Source organism: Micropterus salmoides, unplaced genomic scaffold, assembly GCF_014851395.1.
Source record: "Micropterus salmoides isolate LMB-PRFRI ecotype aquatic unplaced genomic scaffold, ASM1485139v1 Ms_hic_scaffold_14, whole genome shotgun sequence".
NCBI lineage: Eukaryota > Metazoa > Chordata > Actinopteri > Centrarchiformes > Centrarchidae > Micropterus > Micropterus salmoides.
In genome coordinates, this window is record NW_024040485.1 from 3,313,412 (window position 1) to 3,332,710 (window position 19,299).

General features: G+C 39.3%; 1 protein-coding gene across 2 annotated transcripts in view; it reads left to right on the forward strand.

The window, feature by feature from the left end:
- The first annotated feature begins 3,062 nt into the window (after positions 1–3,062).
- ranbp9 (RAN binding protein 9) overlaps positions 3,063–19,299 on the forward strand; it is a 29,907-nt gene continuing 13,670 nt past the window's right edge. Inside the window, exons 1-6 of one of the 2 annotated variants that reach the window (XM_038717240.1) lie at positions 3,063–3,719; positions 7,597–7,708; positions 10,771–10,823; positions 12,680–12,847; positions 14,781–14,803; positions 18,288–18,472. In XM_038717240.1, coding sequence (XP_038573168.1) covers positions 3,503–3,719; positions 7,597–7,708; positions 10,771–10,823; positions 12,680–12,847; positions 14,781–14,803; positions 18,288–18,472 — 758 coding nt within the window. In that variant the 5' untranslated portion in view covers positions 3,063–3,502. The remainder of the gene's footprint in view (positions 3,720–7,596; positions 7,709–10,770; positions 10,824–12,679; positions 12,848–14,780; positions 14,804–18,287; positions 18,473–19,299) is intronic. The other variant, XM_038717239.1, reaches the window with a different exon arrangement.

Consider the following 19,299-nt stretch of genomic DNA (forward strand, 5'->3'; position numbering starts at 1 on the left):
CTCTACATGGAACCGTCAATGCAGGCTTTGGTTGCTTACCCCCTTGGTTGGCCACCATAGCTTCCCCTACACGCTTGGAAACGGAGGAGTGAGTGATGACTGATGGTGCATTCAAGTACTGTCGGAATAATCAGAATCTTTTTTTCCTCCTTAAAACTTTATTGCAAAAAGAGAAATAAAGTGTACATGGGACATAAAGAACGGGGTTGGGAGGGTTACTTTAAAAATGTAATCTGGTACAATTACAAATTACTTAATGTAATCCAAGCACCACAAAATAAAAGTAATGTAATCTGATTACTTTTAGTTACTTTTGGATTACTTAAATGCCAAATAGGCAAATGAAGAAAAGAGAAGTATCAATGATGCGTTTTCTGCTCAGTGTATTTTTAGAGAAACCCTGAGAATAGTATACAGTATAAAAGTAGGCTACAGTGTAAAAGTATACAGAACTTTTATTTGTGCAAAATCACGTATAGCATATCCATATTTTGCAAACATATCATTTGTAATATGGTTGTAATGGTTAATTTGCTGTCAGTGTAGAGTGAACTAGATGTCTGCATGTTGTTTATATGCTCTGATAATGTTAATCCAAAACATCGTTGTAGTAGCGTCCATGTTGATTCCACAAACACAATTCGTAAGAAGGACTTCACCACTCAGGAAATGGGAGAAGCATGTGAATACACCGTGAGCCATTGGTTGCAATTCACAACCCTCACCACTAGATGCCACTAAAGCTTACACACTGAACCTTTAAAGTGGGAATTACTCAAACAAGTCATAGACATCTGATGGTAGGGGGTCCCTTTGTGTTCCATTTGATATGCTTGTCATATTTATATAAATACTTAAACTGAAAAGTAACTAGTAGCTGTCAAATAAATGTAGTGGAGTAAACAGTAAAACAATTATAAAGTTGCATTAAATAGAAATACTCAAGTAAAGTACCTCAAACTTGTACTTGAGGTTTTGAATCCAAAACTTTCACCTGTACTGCAGTGACATTAAGTAATCATTTTCATCTTACTCCATGTGTTTAAGTATTCGCTCCTTCGCTGTCAAGATGCTGTTAAACTCCACCTGACCAGTCGTCCAAGCAGGATATAAAACAAACAGTGAGGATATTTTCCCAGAACAGTTTGTCCCCATTCTGCTTCAGCAACAGACGTCTTGCTGATGATAAACAGTCCAGGCCTTCTACCATTTGTGTTTTCCAGTGGACAACAAGTGCAGCAAGTGCTTCCCTACAGGGAGTGTAACATCATTTCAGATTCCTTTTTAGTGATGCAATGAACATTCCCACATGTTGGTGTGAGGGACTTTCACAGGCTGTGCAAGCTAAACGGAAAAAAAAACAAAAAACCTTCTCTTCCTCTTGGGGTTTGTAATCTACTTCTGATCAGAGCTACTAACAAAAACAACATGACAAAACTTGATGGCAATAATGAATAATATATTACTGTACCATTTGTTAAATGATGATGTATTTTAGTTACAATGTAGTTTGTTAGGTTGTTACCTAACAAGCAAGGCTGGATTACCAAATGGCCAACTTTACCAAGGCTTAGACCATCAGGGATTCCAAAGGGCATATGTGCAGTGTGTGTCAATTAGTTTGGTGTAATGTGATCAATGGTAAATTTGTATTGTAGTGTGCTCTATAGCACAATGTTAGCTGAAAAGATAAGGACATTTAAGGTGGCTCCTCACCAATCCTGAGAAACTGTCTTTGTGGAGCGGCCTTGTGTCAATATCTGGTTTACTGTTATTTCAGTTCATATGCTGAAAGTAACTGATGACACGCAACAAAGTTGGGGACAGGTAGTATTCCTTCCAGCACAGGAACGATTGGTTTCTGCAACCTCATCTTCTAGAAATGACATTTATACATCACTATTTTGTTTAGCCAGTTACAGTTTAAGGGAAACGTTATGTCTGAGGATTATGTTTTGTGGGAATGCTTTTTTCTGGAAGGAAGTGCTACAACTATACTGAACAAAATTATAAACGCAACACTTTTGTTTTTGCCCCCATTCATCATGAGCTGAAGATTTTGTCTATGTACACAAAAGGCCTATTTCCCCAAATATTGTTCACAAATCTGTCAAAATCTGTGTTAGTGAGCACTTCTGCTTTGCCGAGATAATCCATCCACCTCACAGGTGTGGCATATCAAGATGCTGATCAGACAGCATGGGGATTGCACAGGTGTGCCTTAGGCTGGCCACAATAAAAGGCCACTCCAGAATGTGCAGCGCAACACATATCCTTCACATAGAGTTGATCAGGTTGTCTCTGAAACGCCTAGAGACTGCTTATGGTAGAGAAATGAACATTCAATTCACGGGCAACAGCTCTGCTGGACATTCCTGCAGTCAGCATGCCAATTGCATGTTCCCTCAAAACTTGCGACATCTGTGGCATTGTGCTGTGTGATGTAACTAGAAGCACTGGTACCACTTGGAGAGTTCAAGTCCCTGGTTACAGATGTCATTAAGGACTGTAGATTTTCCCATAGGCTGGATTCTTTAAATGTATGTATAGCTGTCTTGGAAGATATTTTAATGTATTTTATTGCCATATGAGTTGTCAGTGTCACTTTAAATGTTGTTTTGCTGCCTTTCTTGGCAAGGTCTCCCTTGAAAAAGAGTTTATATCTCAGTGGGCTTTCCCCCCACAAAGGTTAAATAATAAAAGCTATATAGGCTAATGTACAGCAAGCTGCTTGGATATTAAAATAGAATTAAGTGTACATTGAATAAATGTAGCCTACTCACAGAGGTTTGTTTTGTATAAATCAAGAGTTAAGATGTAGCATAATAGATACAAATGACTTTATAATAATAATAAAATAAATAATACTTATGAATAGATGATGAATACATAATACTGATGTTGATGACGACTCGCCGACTATGTCCACCTTCTAAACCGAGTGATAAGTTAGTTCTAATCCTGTGTTAACACAACGCCGTCTATCTGCTGTACATTCACTGGTCATTCTGTGTATGTATTTCACATTCCCAAAGGAAGTGAGTGGAGCTGCTCTCAGCCAATCAGATTTGCGGATAACGCTCCGACAACAAACAAAAGATCGAGGCTAGCTGAGCTCATTATACTTTGTCGATCCGTCTACCCTAACGTTAGTTGTTACTTTGTTCACAACAACAACCGTCTCCTCTGTCTTTTAACTACTTTCTTTTGAGCCTGCGTGGCAGACAGTCTTCTTCTGGCGTCTCTATTTGTGGCTTTGTGTCAGCTAATGTCAACCTGAGCCATTTCAGCGATCGCTTTGCCTTTGCTGGCCAAGCTAAACGCGTTAGCCAGGTTAGCTACTCGGCTAACCAGCTCTGGCTGCCTCTCTACAACCAGCAAAGCCAGTTAGCTTAGCCTGCTAGCTAGCTAGCTTTGCTAAACCTCCCTTTAAAACTTGACTGACACAAGTGTCTCTGGCTTGTTGCTGACAAGCCAATTTACTAAAACTCGTGTCGTAGCTATGTCTGGACAGTCATCGGGCTGTGGGTTTCTCATGTCGGTTGTTGTCCACGGAGACTCGGCTCTGAACGAGCAGGAAAAGGAGCTCAACCAGCGACTCCGACTTCTCTATCCAGCCGTTAATGAAAATGAGACTCCGCTTCCTCGGTCCTGGAGCCCGAAGGACAAGTTTAGCTACATCGGACTGTCTCAGAACAACCTCCGTGTACACTATAAAGGTATGACACAAAGACACACTCAAGTTTAGCACTTTATTGCCCAATGCTAACGCCAACTTTGCTAACCTTAGCTTAGCTTGACGGTTAGCTGATCAAAGCCAGCTGCCGTTGGGGCTAAAAACAAACTAGGCTAGGCTAGTGGCTTCATCAACAACAAGATCGAGGACATCTTGCAACCCGACCAGCTGGCGAGGTGTATCCAGAGCCAACACTGACCTACTAGCTCGTTAGCTTCCCTGCTACCCTGTTAACCAGTTTGCCTGCGATCTTAGCTGGCACTATGAAGCTTTCAAGGCGGATGATCTGTCAGGCCATCTTTTGAAATATAACAAATTACACGTAGATGTACAATCATCCATTAACACATCTCACTTATTAATGGTAGCCAAAATAGACAAGGGCTAGACAGCAATTTTGGTAGGCTAATGTAGCGTCATTAGGTAATTAAATGACAGGAAATACACTGTCGAATGTCATGTCTAACGTTAGTCTAAATTACTCCAGTGAGGTAACGTTAGTTATTGATGACAGGGTAGACCTAGGTAGTTCTTTGCTGCTGAAGGTTTAATATCAAGTGTCTTGTCTGACATTCAGGTTGACTAGTTGCTTAGCAAATCTATCAAGGGGGGTTGGTGCAGGCCTACAAGAAAAGGCAAGACAAAAAAAAAAAGAAAAGGTGTAACTGTGCTTCCTGGGTGTGTTCTACTATTCTGGGTCTGACCGGCTCTCTGCACGCACTTTTTCTTGTTACAACTAGAAGGTTCTGGCTCTCTTCAACATTCACCTGCATCTCTTATTATAGCAGGTATGTAGATGCTGAGTAACTTAAACATTCAATGGAAACTTTTACATAAACCACCACCAGGGCCGATAACCACTTGAAACAGTCACACTTTTTGTATTGCCACAGCAGTGTTAAGCTGAAAATCTCAGGCCATCTGTTACTAACTAGGTTTTGCTATGTCAAATGTCCTAGTGTTTTGGCACTCATGGGATGGAATCTGAATCATGTTGACATAAATGAACTGAAAATGGAGAACAGTTGTTATCTACTATCATCTACAAGTATCCATCATTAAATGCCTTGTTATGTCATGGCCACTTAACAAATGTCACTTGCCTAAAATGTTATAATACAGTCATAGGAACTAGAGCAGAAATTATTGCTTGATAATGATTGGTTGATTGATCTGCACCGACTTTCATAAGCAATAAACCGCTTATGTCACTTTTTAAACAAAAATGCCAAATATTCACTGGTTCCAGCTACTGAAAATAAAGTGAATAACTTTGGGTTTGGGAATGTTTGTTTGGCAAAACAAGATTTGAATATGTCAGTTGTGCTTTGGGAAACTGTGACAAGCATTTTCGCTATTTTCCAGTTATCATTATCAGTCCTGAATTTTGAAACATTTGTTTTTAGAAAAGAACAACAGTTGTTTGCAATGATGTCACACATCTGCCAGGTGCACGTGGTGATATAGTTCACATTTCTAGAGAACATATCTGAAGAGCGAATAAGCAATGCAATATCTTGTAAAATATTGTATGGGAGAAAGTAGGAAAAAGTATTATAATGACAATATCAGATTAACATATACCAAGAGCGTTTGGGATTGCAGATGAAGTCTAAATAAGACAATAACACAGTAACTGCACTACCTTATTCATCATGAGACTTCACAATGACTGAGGATCAAGTAGTCAAATCAATCAAATTTATTTGTCACATGTATTCATATAAGGTGCTATCACAGTTAAACAATTGATCGATTACTTGACACAATCGTTAACAATTAATTATTTCTCTTTTTTTTTTTTTTTTTTTTTTTTTTTTTAATCAAGCTAAAATGACAAACATTTGTAGGTTCCAGCTTCTCAAAAGTTGGAAATAATTTGCTGCTTTCTTGGTTTCTTTTGTAAGTTTGAACGTCTTTTAGGGTTGAGACTGTTGGTTGGACATGACATGGGCATTTTATATATTAAACTTATAAAACAGTATTATATTAACTGAAAATGAAATTAATGATGTTGCAACCTTAGTTTTGAGTAGGCCTGCAAGTTCTGTGGGTGAGACTGTATTTGTGTTTTCCTCACCTGAAAGGTGGTCTGGCAACCATTTTGTCACAAGAACAAATGTAAAATGGATGTGACATGTTGCGTTTTAGTCTATTTACATCTATTAATTTAACCGATTTTTTTTTTACTAGAGTTTTTATTTTTGTAGATATGTTTGTATCTAACATAATCGCAAAATGATCTTTCCCAAAACAATCAGATAAAGGGATGCAGTTGCTGACAGATTAGGTCACATTTGTTAAGATATTATCATTGTTATACATGACATTACTTGGTATTTCCAACTATAATCAACATGACATGTAGAACTTCATTAAAACTAGCAACGTAGTTCTCCACTTATTTGTAATAACTACAAATTGCTGCTAAGTAGCATCCAACAGTGTAAGCTAAACATTTCTGATATGACCACTAATAATGCTGTTGACAGCTGTGTATTAAAGCTGCTTGAGCTACAACGTTAGCTTTACACAATGACAGGACAAGTTACTTCATAGCCCAGAACCCAGGAGGTCCACATTCAGAGCGTTTAAGGTGATAATATTATGACCACTGACACTTCTTGTGATCAAGGGTATGCATAAATATGCCATGGCATATTTTGGCATCACTAAGCCTTTATTTTATTTTTTTTAACTTATACTTATTTTAAAGTCCCTCCCCACATTATATTCTACCCCAACACTGTTTCATGTGGAAATTAGTCAGACCAAAAACCAGGTATGAAATTAGCAGTAAATTATGCAATTATTGTGCACAAAGAGCTACTAAATAGACTTTTTCCTGGAAAAGTAATGGGACAAGCACTCATTTGGCTTCATGTTGTTTTCTTTTTACAACACAACTTAGGTTGTAAAATGTTTTTGGTATAGAGTCTCTGAAGAAGTCCCACCTTTTGTCTGACTTAAGCCTAGTTCACACGACACGATTTAAAGCCAGATTTGCCGGTCGACGAGCTCGGTGACAGTCAGGCTGTAATCAGTGGTAAGTCAGCAATTGATCGGCGGCCGCCAGTCGCTATGTGTGAACTACTCAACGACGCATCAAAATGGCTCCCTGAAACATCGCTGACGCCAGCCAGAAATCTAGCATGCCAAATATCTGATATCTGGAGGAGTCGGCCGATTCGACATCCACATCCAGCCAATGAGAGCAGACAGCTACTTTTTCACTGCAAAACACTTCTTACTCTCTGTAGCACAGACAATCCCTGCTACCTGCATGTGCTAATCCATTCTTTCACCAATATTCTTTGTATTTTTAATTGCTATCTTTATAATAACAAACAACAGCTGTTTTGCGTTTACATTCATGCCATTTCCCGCTTCACTTTTTTTTTTTTTTCTTGACAAAACGTGCTTTGGAGACCAGCCATCGGGTGACACAGCCGTTGTCAGCTCATGTAGTGTGTGACCCCCTGTCACCGATCAGTCATTTAGTGTGAACGTCACAATGACTTTGAGACTCCCGTCACCAGACGGCAAGTTGTGTAGTGTGAACAGAATGGCCATCGTCCGACGTTGAAAGTTATGTAGTCTGCACAAACCTTTAATCTGCTCAGACTAGTACTGGAGGGAAATAACTGCAGGGTATGGTCAACAGTCCCCTTGGTTTAAAACTTCAAAAACAAGTATGACGAGGAAATTGAAAACACAAGGGAAATTCAAATTGGTGATAATCAGCCGAAGCAGCTGTAGAACAGCATTTCTATCCCTGTATTATTAAATAATTATCCAGTATCTATTTGTAGTGACCACACCATGTTGCTCTTGTGTCTGTGTTTTACTCTCACCTGAAGGTCATGGCAAAACCCCTAAAGATGCAGCATCTGTACGGGCCACTCATCCCATCCCAGCAGCCTGTGGGGTCTATTACTTCGAGGTGAAGATCATCAGCAAAGGCCGAGATGGGTAAGGACAGAACATACCCAAACACTTTTAGCCACGTTAGCGGTGTGGCTCAAGGTAGGGCAGTGTCTATCTGACTTGAGTCCAAAGTAAAATATCTATTAAATTAACTATTAAAGTGATTGCCATGAAATCTGGATGAATTGCAAAGAATTCGTTGGCATCATTAGTGCCTCCGGCAGGTCAACAATTCACCTGGCTATCGCTTCACTATATAACTGCATTCCTGTAAATATTGGTCTATGTTAGCATGCTAACATGCTAAATATTTATGTAAACTTTTGTTATGTTCAGCAACAGGTTGCATGTTTGTTGTAATAATAAACTTGCCTTGCCTAATGTAAGCTAAAACCATGTATGTTTTTGTTTCTATCTTTTATGATTTTGTATTTTGTTGCTTCTTATAATCTGAAATAAACAATATTGCCTAAAATGTTATATGCTAAATGTTAGAATATTAACCTGCTATCTGTAGGCATATTGGCACGCTAACATGCTAATTCCAAGATGCTAATCATTAGAATGTTAGGGGCTGTGTTTGAAACGGAAGGCCGTTGCCTCGATACCGTAATAGACAGCTGCCTTAGAAGGCATCACTTTCAAGTGATGGCAGCTCTGTTTTACATTAGTTTCGAACAGCCTTTTAGGGCAGCACTTACGCCCTAGCTAGCCATAGCATCAGCTAACTAGCTATTGAAAAGCCAAACGGCTATCAGACGCCTCAGAAATCATACTGAACAAATTTGGTTGGTTACAGTCACGGGCTGATATTATAGTTCAGTGTTTATTTCTCGCTAGATTTCCAAAAATCAAAGCGAGAAAACTACTAAAAACTTTTAAAAACATATATTAGTCATCTCCTTTTGACGACAATCATCATCTTGACCAGTTTTCGAAAGCTCCGGCGGCCGCGCTGCTTTATGGGTAATAGTCAGCATCAAGTCACCATCGATGCTGCCTTCAAAACTGGCTGTTACTGGGGCAGCTTGAAGGCATCTCAGGAGACCGGAAGAGATCGTTGGAGCCGTTTCGAACAGCACTCGATGCCTCGCTGTCCTGTTAAACACCTTCTAAGACAGCAGTTTAGCCTGTTCGAACACAGCCAACATGTTGCCCTGCTAAATATCAACATGTGAACATGCCGATGTAGATCATGCTAATGTTAGCACTCATCTTATAGTACAGTTGAGATGTACGCTGATTGAGCCAAAGTTACAGCCACACTAACAAAATGGATGAAAGAAAAGTGGAGGGACAACTTTTCTACAGTTTTCTGGTGTATGATAAACTTGAGCTTCATGGGGCCACTAGCGAGGTAATGGACTTTAAATATTGTTAATCCTATAAATGGCCTACAAACTCAACTATCATTACTAATAAGCTGCTTGTACGCAGGATGATATGCAATTTTTCACAAGGTTGAGAGTTGCTCCAAGCTTAATTTTGGTAACAATGAAAGGCCAAACAAACTACTGGTCTAATCTAATCTGGATTTATATGCACTGTAACCCTGCAGCATTGTGACTCTCATTGTAGCTGCTTGTTACTTAAGACATAACTTACCAGCAATTTTACCAAATCTACATGCATATATTTACTTACTGCCGTAAAGTGTTGAGTAATCGATGTTATGAATTTGGTCCTTTGAATTCGGGGGAGGTAGTTTGGAGTGGATCTCCTGTAGAAAGCCCCGATTTAATCATCAGGTTGATCAGAAATCATCTAAAGAAAAGAGGATGGCCCACTGGAGATTAGTCATATTCATATTCTCTTCATACTAGAGTTCTAATAAAATGTCTTTGAGCATGCTGTCCATGTCTGTCTGTCAGTCTATACATGGATAGATATAATCGTTTGGATAGGCATTGTTTGGGAGTCAGAAGTCAGGTTTATTCCATGCCCTGTGTAGCAATAAGGCTTTTAGAAATTCATACGGGAGACTGCATGACCCACACAAATGTCATGAAGTGAAAGCATTCTCACAGGGCTATAGGTCAATTTGTAATCCCAAATTGAGACTTCAGTCATCTAAAGGGCCTCATTTTACAGTATAACAACCAGTCACATGAATTCCCTGGTTGGTTTAAACCAGTTGACCCCCCTTGACCCAAGATGTCTGAATACTTTTGATAGTCCAAAAAATGTCCCCATATTTAATTGGATTCTGCTGGTTGTGATGTTAGATGGTTAGGAAACAGGACGTCAAACTATCTGATTCAAAAGTTTAATTAAATATTGAGCAGTTTTCAGCCACACTAGCAGCTTGGCTCTAGGGATTGTAATGTCAGTTGGTCTGTCAGTCTGGAACTTAACCCCGAGAGAAATGCATGTAAAATACAAATATTCATGCTCCCAAGAGAATCACTGTGGTGATCCCCCTGACTTTTCATTTAACACCTCCAGCAGGTCAAAATGTCTAAGTCATTAGACTGTCACTGAGATATATGACGGAATTCCTGTCAGCCTCAGATGTACTCAGTGGTTAAAGCGTTGTCTGTGCTTGCGAAAGACAACATGGTGCAGGCCTCCACAGAGCTAGGTGAGCTATGGTTGGTGTATGAAGCTTTCTTTAAAATACAAAGTATAGACAAAATCAAGATTACATCAAGATTTTTCTACCTGAAGAATACACAAAACACAGCATTCTTCATTGTCTTGCAGCATGGCCTTCTGTCGCACCTGGCCCACTGGGCACATGGAAATCACTTTCTGCGTGTGCACCTTACCTTCTGGGTCACTGTGTCTTTCATAAACAAAGTTTAATTACTACACAATATGCTAAATTGAGCTTGCTAAATACTGCATGACAAATCTGCTAACTGTTAGCACCGCTGGTGAAGACGATATATGAATTGCAGCGTTGTTGTCTCTGTTTTCTTCTCATCCAGCCAACATTTTTCCCTTTTGGATGAGTAACCTCACAGGCTGTCAGCGTGGCCGTGGACAATTATGGAAGATGACGAGCATGTTTATCAGCAAGATTGGTGGCTGATCAGTTGCTGGTCACTTTTTTTTTTCTTTAATTTTAAATAAATAAAAGAGATTGTCATTTGTGTGTCCCACAGGTACATGGGCATCGGCCTCTCAGCTCAGGGTGTAAACATGAACAGACTCCCTGGTAAGATGTCACTTTGTGCATTTGCTTTGTCTCAGTATTCATTGCCACTGCCTTTTGGGTGTGGTGAGAAGAATTTCTTTCACTGTCTGTATCTACTGTATATTATACTTTGAAACTGTATTTGAGTGGGTGTTATTTTGTCTGTGAACATATTGTCTGGTAGAGATTAGACTTGGCTGTACTGGGTGTAGGTGAGACTGAGTGAGAGACTGTTCATTTCTATGTATTCTGTATGAATGATCTGTTTGCATATTCATGTTTTCTTATTGTTGGAGAAGCTGATGTACAGGATTTCTACACACGTGTGAAAAGCCTGTAGAGGTCAGAAAAATTAATGTGGTAGAGTCATTTAGTGAAGGTGTTCTCCCTCCTACCACGTGCATATAGGTACACTATTTATAAAAAAATAAAAATAAAAAAAATCAGTGTAGCAAACAAAAAAAAACAAAGCTAAAAAATCAGTTAATCTGTAAAATTGAGATAGCAAACTAACTATTTTGTATATTGAAGGGACATTTTTGAACTTTAGAGGAGTAAAGTAGCTTACATTTTCCTGGTTATATCGAAGTACATATTAGAAACAAAAATCCAGTCAACAAACTGAGTAATTGAGAGAATTATGATGTGGATCATATTTATTATGATCCACAAATACTGGAAACTGGGGGAAAGCAGCTAGCTTGGCTCTGTCCTAAAAATTTTTTTCCTCCAGATGTTTTTGTACTTCCATTAAATAAATGTGGTCTAAAGGTGCTTTAAGAAGGCAAAAAAAGATTACAAAGAAAATCCATTTCAAAACTGGTATCAACCACTTCAGTATGCAACGATTTCTGCAGCCTAGGAGCTGCTGCTGTTTCTTTTCTTTGCCATGGCATGGTACCATTAAGATGGTGTTGGTAGATGTCAGCTCTGCGCTCCACAGAGGTTATCAGGCCACACAGGAGCCCAGACACCCCCTCACCAGTCTGAGAACTGGACCCGCCCAGGAGCCGCAGTCATTTTCGTACAACGATAACAGGAGGCACAGAGCAAACTGCAGTCCCAGCTGATGCATAGATGCTGATGAAAACTCACTAATAGTGAGGAACTGATGCCAAACTGGTTCAGAGTAGACTGCTCTCTTCCAGTGATGAATATGGCAATGGCAGAATTAAGTCAGCAGTTGCTCACAGGACCCTGCCACTTAGAAACAGCCCTTAGGCCATCCATGCTGCAGCAGAGGCTGCAGCATGGATGGCCGAGAAATAAAGCCCAAACACATGAAATTGCCGGTGTGTTTAATTCTCTTGAAATTTTACAATATTAGTATGTTGCACCTATTTAATATGCAAATTAAAAAAAAATACTCTGTTAATAAATGGGTATCAAAGGCATGATCTTTACACACTTTTCAGACAATTCAACAGTGAAAAACATTGGAACTGTTGTATTTTATGCTCATAAAAATTTCAAAAGAATTGCACATTTCCCCCCAAAATATGGTTAAAACAATCAGCACACAGCAGGCATTTTGGTTGACATTTTTCTCTAGTCAAGCCATTTCTTTTGGTTATTTGAGGAGGCAGTGTAAGTTTGTTGAAAGTCATTATTCTTCATAATCTGTTTATTCACGCTGCATTTTAATGATTTTGCATGCGTGGTTACAGCTGTGTTTCATGGTATGGGTGGGGCATGTAGTTGTGATGTTAAGGATATGATAAGGGGCTAGGCAATTATGTCAATGCGATGTCCCCACGGGGATAACAAACATCTGTGTGTTGTTTTTTTTTAAATGTAGTCAATGAATGAACCATCTGTAGCGTTATCACACACACCTACACACCTTTTCACCGCCTGGACAATTCTACATCCCTCAGGTTGGGACAAGCACTCATACGGTTACCACGGAGATGATGGACACTCCTTCTGCTCATCTGGCACCGGGCAACCCTACGGACCAACGTTTACAACAGGCGACGTGATTGGCTGCTGCGTTAACCTCATCAACAACACCTGCTTCTACACAAAGAATGGCCACAGCTTAGGTAAGGAGAAACTGAAAGCCAAATACATAATGCTGCTGTTCTGTTGTGTCAACCTGTGGAAAATTGTACACAGTCATGATGATGTATTGGTGCTTACTACTCGGTACTAAAAAACTGTAAATAACTTAAATAAATTTAAGAAGAGGTCATTTCTATGAAATAATGCGAATAACTTAAAAGTCCAACTGAAATTGAATTGAATTTGTCTGCTACAGCATACATATCCACCTAAACATTGATGGTGCTCCAATTTTTACATTGATTTGACTGAAAACCATTAGTAGGACCTTATTTTGATATAGCCAATCAAATCCTGCATAAAACCGTAACAGCAGACAGCAGCTAAGCGCCACAAGAGAGCCACAAACTCTGAACAACAACCAACATTAGCTTTCCTGCTAAAGTCTCATATGAGCACACGTCTTGTTCTGCACTTTAGCTTGTTGAACGAGCCATCAAACAAGCATTTACTTGGGAGTGCACTGCTGACATCAGTTTGCAGGCTACTTGAACAATTAGCTGCTCAGCTGCACCACATTAAACATACAAATGTACCTGCAGATGTCACTTGGGTCTGGTTAGATGCAGGTTAGATCCGACCTCAAAGCGTTTCAGGTGCATTGTGGTGCATTGCGGTGCATGACTCTAAAATGTAAACAATAAACATGGCTGACCATGACTTTGGCAAGTGTCTGCACGGTTAACCACACAGCAGTGCACTTGGTGTTAATTTAAAGGATGGCCATTTTATTAAAAACAAGTGATAAATATATGTTACTCGTTAACTGAGTCACCTTCTAACTACATCAGTTGGTAATCCTCAAAAGTTGTAGGCTATATTTCAAAATGTTTTCACATTTCTGGGCATTTTTTAACATTTTCCTGAATAACTTTTGAGTAGAGAAGATGACTTTCAGAGATTCTTTACAGTAACCAGCTACCTAAATGACATTGACAAAATATTTCTGCATCAATTTACACACAGAACAAGTTTTACTATTTGATACTGGTATGTATCATTTTAATTTAATTCTTTACTTTGCCTTTTGTGGTTTACCATTTACAATGTGTGCTTACATGGGAGCTGCCATTGTTGTGACGTCATTCGGCTGTAAAGATTACTACCGTAATGCCCCTGCCCCGCCTCGCCGCTATCCGTTCAAAATATAGTCAGGATTGCCCAGCAACATTGCTCAAAAAGGTGCCCTGTATATCATCAGCTTTACTCTTCACTACCACCAACAACAATATCTGCCCGTGGCTTGAAGCTACAGTGCAAGTGTGCGTTTTCTCTGGCTCCCTGCTGACACTGAGCCTACTGACTGCTGTCAATCAAAAACAGACACTTAAAAGTTCCCATCAGCTGGCTGAGACAAAAAGGAACATTTCCCCAAATACCGTTTTTTCTTCTTCCTTTTTAATAATACAAAACCATTAACAATAAATTTAAAACCCCAAGTGCCCCAGTTAAGGCAACAAAGAATTAATTCTAGACCTAAAAGGATTCAGGGACCTTCATGCTCACAAGAAGCCATGTTATTGGGAGAAATAAAGTTAGGACAGGGAACCAGAATTTGTTTATGTGCACTGCTGTACAGGTTGCCTGGCTACAGGTTAACCTACCTGTTTACATAGAGCTGGTCAGTCATCACATATCCTCTCCGCTGCCTGCCATACTGACTTCAGCTGAAGTTCCAGTGAGAAAGACCAAACTTTTTACTTCCTGTTCAAATGTATTTGGATGTTGCATATAACCTACTGTTCAACTGCAGAAACTGACATGTAGACTAAGATTAGATTTATTTTGAATACAGGGGCACACTGCTTACAGTCACCATCTTTTCTTTTGTTTCTCTACACTGTAAAAATTCTACCTTTCACTTTTCTATGTGCTGCTACTCAACATGCTGACACTTTCTGTCTTCCTCTGCAGGTATTGCCTTCACAGACCTACCAGTAAGTACCCACATTTTGTTCACTCCTGTGCTGTAATTTCTTTTAGTTTCCATAATAATCAGAACTGAGGAGATGGAAGATAGGAATGAAATGTTTCATTCAGAATGTTGGCTTGAAGGCTGGAAAACACCTGAGCTTCAGATGTTGATCGGGTTCTTTAGATACCAAAATTGGGGCGAAACAAGTTTGGACACATTTTACCCCCTCACACCTGAAAGTGAGAAATTGTAAATGATTGTAACTGTGACACATAATTTGAGGTGCTATGTTCAGCATTCAGTGGGTAAGTTGTTCACCCTGTATCCTGTCTGCTTTACTAAGAGATGGTTGAACCTAAAGTCCTTGAAATTTTTATGTCACTTCTATACTGATTATGGTGTTAGTGTTATTCACTTTCTTTGTCTATATCCAGTCAAAAACAGGCAAGTTCTTTAAGTTTATTCTTCTTTTCATTTTGAAATCAGTCTTTTACTCAAATCTGCTCTAATCGTTATTTTATGCAGCCAATAACGTGTATTTTATTGTGGTTTTTAACTCACAGGTCTGATACAGAATATTCTTTTATATATAATTCTTAGAGTCCTGTGGATTTATTTTTTCCCACCAACTGATACATTTGTTATATCAGCAAAACACGTCAATTTGATAAGCCATAGAATTAATAAATCTTTTTTTTTTTTTAGTCATCTAACTACGATCAGCCAAAACTTTAAGGAAAGGTGTCAGCAATCTGTGACTGCAACATAAAGGGAAATGATGACTATTACCTTTTCAGCTATAATGCAACTGTTCTGACAAATGGACAGATAAAGATGCAACTAGCTGGTGAAGGAAGTGGAACATTTGGCAGCTAAAGGGCCAGATATTTTTCTCAGGACTTGGTGGAGGCCCAAAAAGGAGATTGAATGTTGACTTCATCAGGTCACAGAAACGCGACTCCTAATGCTCCTAATGTGTCTGCTGGATGTGTGATGAGGCAACTGTTAACTAACATGTTTACAGAGTGTTTCCACTGCCCTTAAGTTGCCAAAAAATAGTTAAATATGACTTAAATAAAATTTGTAACTACTGTTTGCGTCTGAACAGAACATCACTTGTGTTGCTTAGCGCAGTTGTTGAGCCTCTTTCCCGTCAGCTCCCATGCTTCAGCATGCAAACAACTCCTACACCAAATGGCCATCCCATTCTAATGGGATTCATGTATGTATTAACCACAGATGTGAAAGAGCTTGGTAGCAAATGAAACCCGCGGGCTGTTTTTGAGGGAGAAGGAAATAAGAGTCTTAGCCACAACAATAATCCATTGAGCAGCAAAACACGCTTGGCTGTGAGCCAGACATTCATGTTCCTCCAGTGCAGTGAAGTGCGTCACCACAGCACAGCTGACCTTTGTGGTTATTGGACCCTGACAAAGGCAACTCTAAGAGACACACACACCTTTTGTACTGCTGTACTTATGGGGACTTCAAAATCGACAATATTTATTCCCTTAACCTACTCCTAACTTTTCTTTTGCTGTGAAATCATTAAAATATCTCGGAAATCTAAGACTTGACCTAGCCCCATTTCTTTTTAAGACTAGTCCTAATTCTAAACTTACCTTACTACGTCATATGATTAACTTTTTTTCGCCATACATGTACTCATGAACGCCTGGTGTCAGTCACCACGTCTTCTGATCAAATCGAGACTGATTAAATTGCCAGGATGGCAGAACACTGCACCCATACATGCCTCCTCACCTCTGTCCTCATCCCGTCGACACAGATAAGCAGAATGACAAATTTACATGTACTTAACCTTCAGCCATTGGCATGCAACATTTCGTGTTCCTGTCTAGTGTGTAGCTGTCAGAACACAGTTGTACTATTCCTTTATATGAGGAAGCATGTCATAAAACAATATGTTATTAGCTAAATGCTTACAGAAATGCCTGTAAAATCTGTTTTAGAGTGATGTTTGGGTCAGACTTTCTTGTCTTTCTTGAAAGTTTTGATGCGTTATTACCAAGAGCCTGGCTGCTGTTTAGCTAAGTGTCTGTTTGGATTTTGTCAGATGGTGCCTGTAGCCTTTAAAGGATGATGCTGGCAATATTCTGTATGGTCATATTTCCATGAAACGGCCAAATCCAACCGTGTGTGTGTATGATATCTTCCTCCACTGAGCAATACAGCGCTGTTGTTGTCCGCAGACATCAATGAGCCACACTGTTGCACTGGGTGACATGTTCATTGTCATGAATCCCACATACTCATTCCCACGAATTGCTGCCCACCTAAATAATTTTTCCAGTGACTTGCATAGATGTGGTATTGTGATCATTCACCGCTGTTTTCTTGATTGGAACAATAAACAAGCCAACCAGAGCTTTTAAAGTGAGCTTAAGAATGGAAATATCATAAATGGTGATGAGCATTGCTGAGATTGACACAGCCATACAAGTTGGAGAAATAACTCTAAAATCGGCATTTGTTTTGAAGTACAACGACAAACAATACGTTCTCCCAGCAACATCAACTGCTTCTGTGTGGACTGAAAAAAGGCAGGCAGGACAGATATGTTGGTCACTTCAGATTGTTTAATAATAAAGAACAATTGAATAATAAAGGGAAAAAGAAATTGATATTTGGTCTGCTTGTTTATTAATGTACTCCACCCTGGTGCAAAAAATACATGGTAGAGCACCAAATGTGGAATAATCCGCAGGTGAAAATAGTCCCCAACAAATGTTTGCTAGAAACTACAGTGGCCAGCTGATTTAGGAAGTGACTAAGGCTTTTCTAAACATAAAACTATATATTTATGAGATGTTTTTAAAGATCGTCATTGGGAACTTGGGATTGGAGTCAGACTGAAAAGGCCAGTTTCATGGAATCTTTTGACAATAAGAAAAATATAGAATAGTGCTATAGTATAGCTAATAGTATTGAGTAATTAAAACTATCCTTACCCAACTAAATCTAAGTCCTACTGATTCATTATTCCCTGAAGGACACACATCTGGAGGTATGGAGGTTATAGTGACTTGGAGTTCCGTTAAACAGAAGATTGGGAAGTTGAGTGCCCATACGATGCGGGCTAGAAAGTGAGGCAGAGAGTCAAAACATCTCCGCACCAGCAATATAATCACTGAGTCATTGGTTCTGAAGAACAAAAAGTACATTGATCAGCTTGATAGATGTATTATGGTATGATCTGCGCAATAAATATCTTACTTGCAGTCCCTTCGATGTAACAGGAGTTTTAACCCTGCCTCTCATGTTTAAAGATGACCTGTCAGCCAATTTCCTTGTAGAATCTTTGTCAGCTAGTAAAATCCAGTTTTAAGGGGTAATTGTAGACAAAAGCTTATTTCCTGAGATTTTCTGTTTCCTGTTTTTTCCTCTCGTTGTTTCCGGTTTTGATTTATTGTCCAGATTACATTCCCAAACTCCCTTTCCTCTATCATCCTATTTCTTTACTCTCTCATCTCTCTCTGCTGCAGCCTAACTTGTACCCGACCGTGGGCCTTCAGACTCCAGGGGAGGTGGTGGACGCAAACTTCGGCCAGCACCCCTTCGTGTTCGACATTGAAGACTACATGCGTGAGTGGAGGACAAAGATCCAGGCCCAGATAGACCGCTTCCCCATTGGAGAGCGTGAGGGCGAATGGCAGTCCATGATCCAGAAGTAAGTTCACTGTGGAATAATGTGGTTGAGAATATAAACAATTTTGGCAACTGATTTTGTTTTAGTTTTATTCTTTTGACAAAAATACTTTTAAGGTTTAGTTTCATTTTAGTCATTTGATTAGTTACTTGTAGTCTAGTTTTACTCAACAAAAGCTCAAAAAATTTAAGTTTTGTATTTGTCTAAAGAATTTGTCATTATTTGTTTGTTTTTTGACCTAAACTTTACTGAAATGCAACACACTGCTTATAAGTGCGGAATGTCGAGCAGGTAAATGAACTTTGATTTGATTTTTAGGTATCTAGAACCTGTTACAATTTGGAACTGATACCAAATTTCCAAGAACCATTGATTCCTTAAAACCCATACATTTGGATTCTGCTTATCTGTTCCTAACTTTCTGCAAATTTCAGTGGCACTCCAGATACAACTGCAGTGAGCTATTTACAGTCCATAAAAGTTCCCCATGTCTGCCAGGAGCTGCTTGGTGAAGAACAGAGTCCTTCTGTTTCCATTCCTAGACCATTACAAACCATTTTTTTTACTAAAAAAGAGATGACACAGCAAAATGCAGCACCAGCAGTAAGGAGGTTTGGTGCGATGGAGGAAGCAGCTCCAGCACGACGAAGCATTTACGTCAACACGGTGTGAATCTGAAGGAACGCACCGTGTTCAGTGTGTCAGTAGCAACGTCTCGCGCTCAAGTACAAAACCCTTTTTATACTGAAGGGAAATGAACGATGTCTAAAATGATTCCAAAATATATTTTTCTTAGAGACAAGTCCCCAGAGACGCCCCTCTTGTACAGAGACTCCTTTCACAGAGAC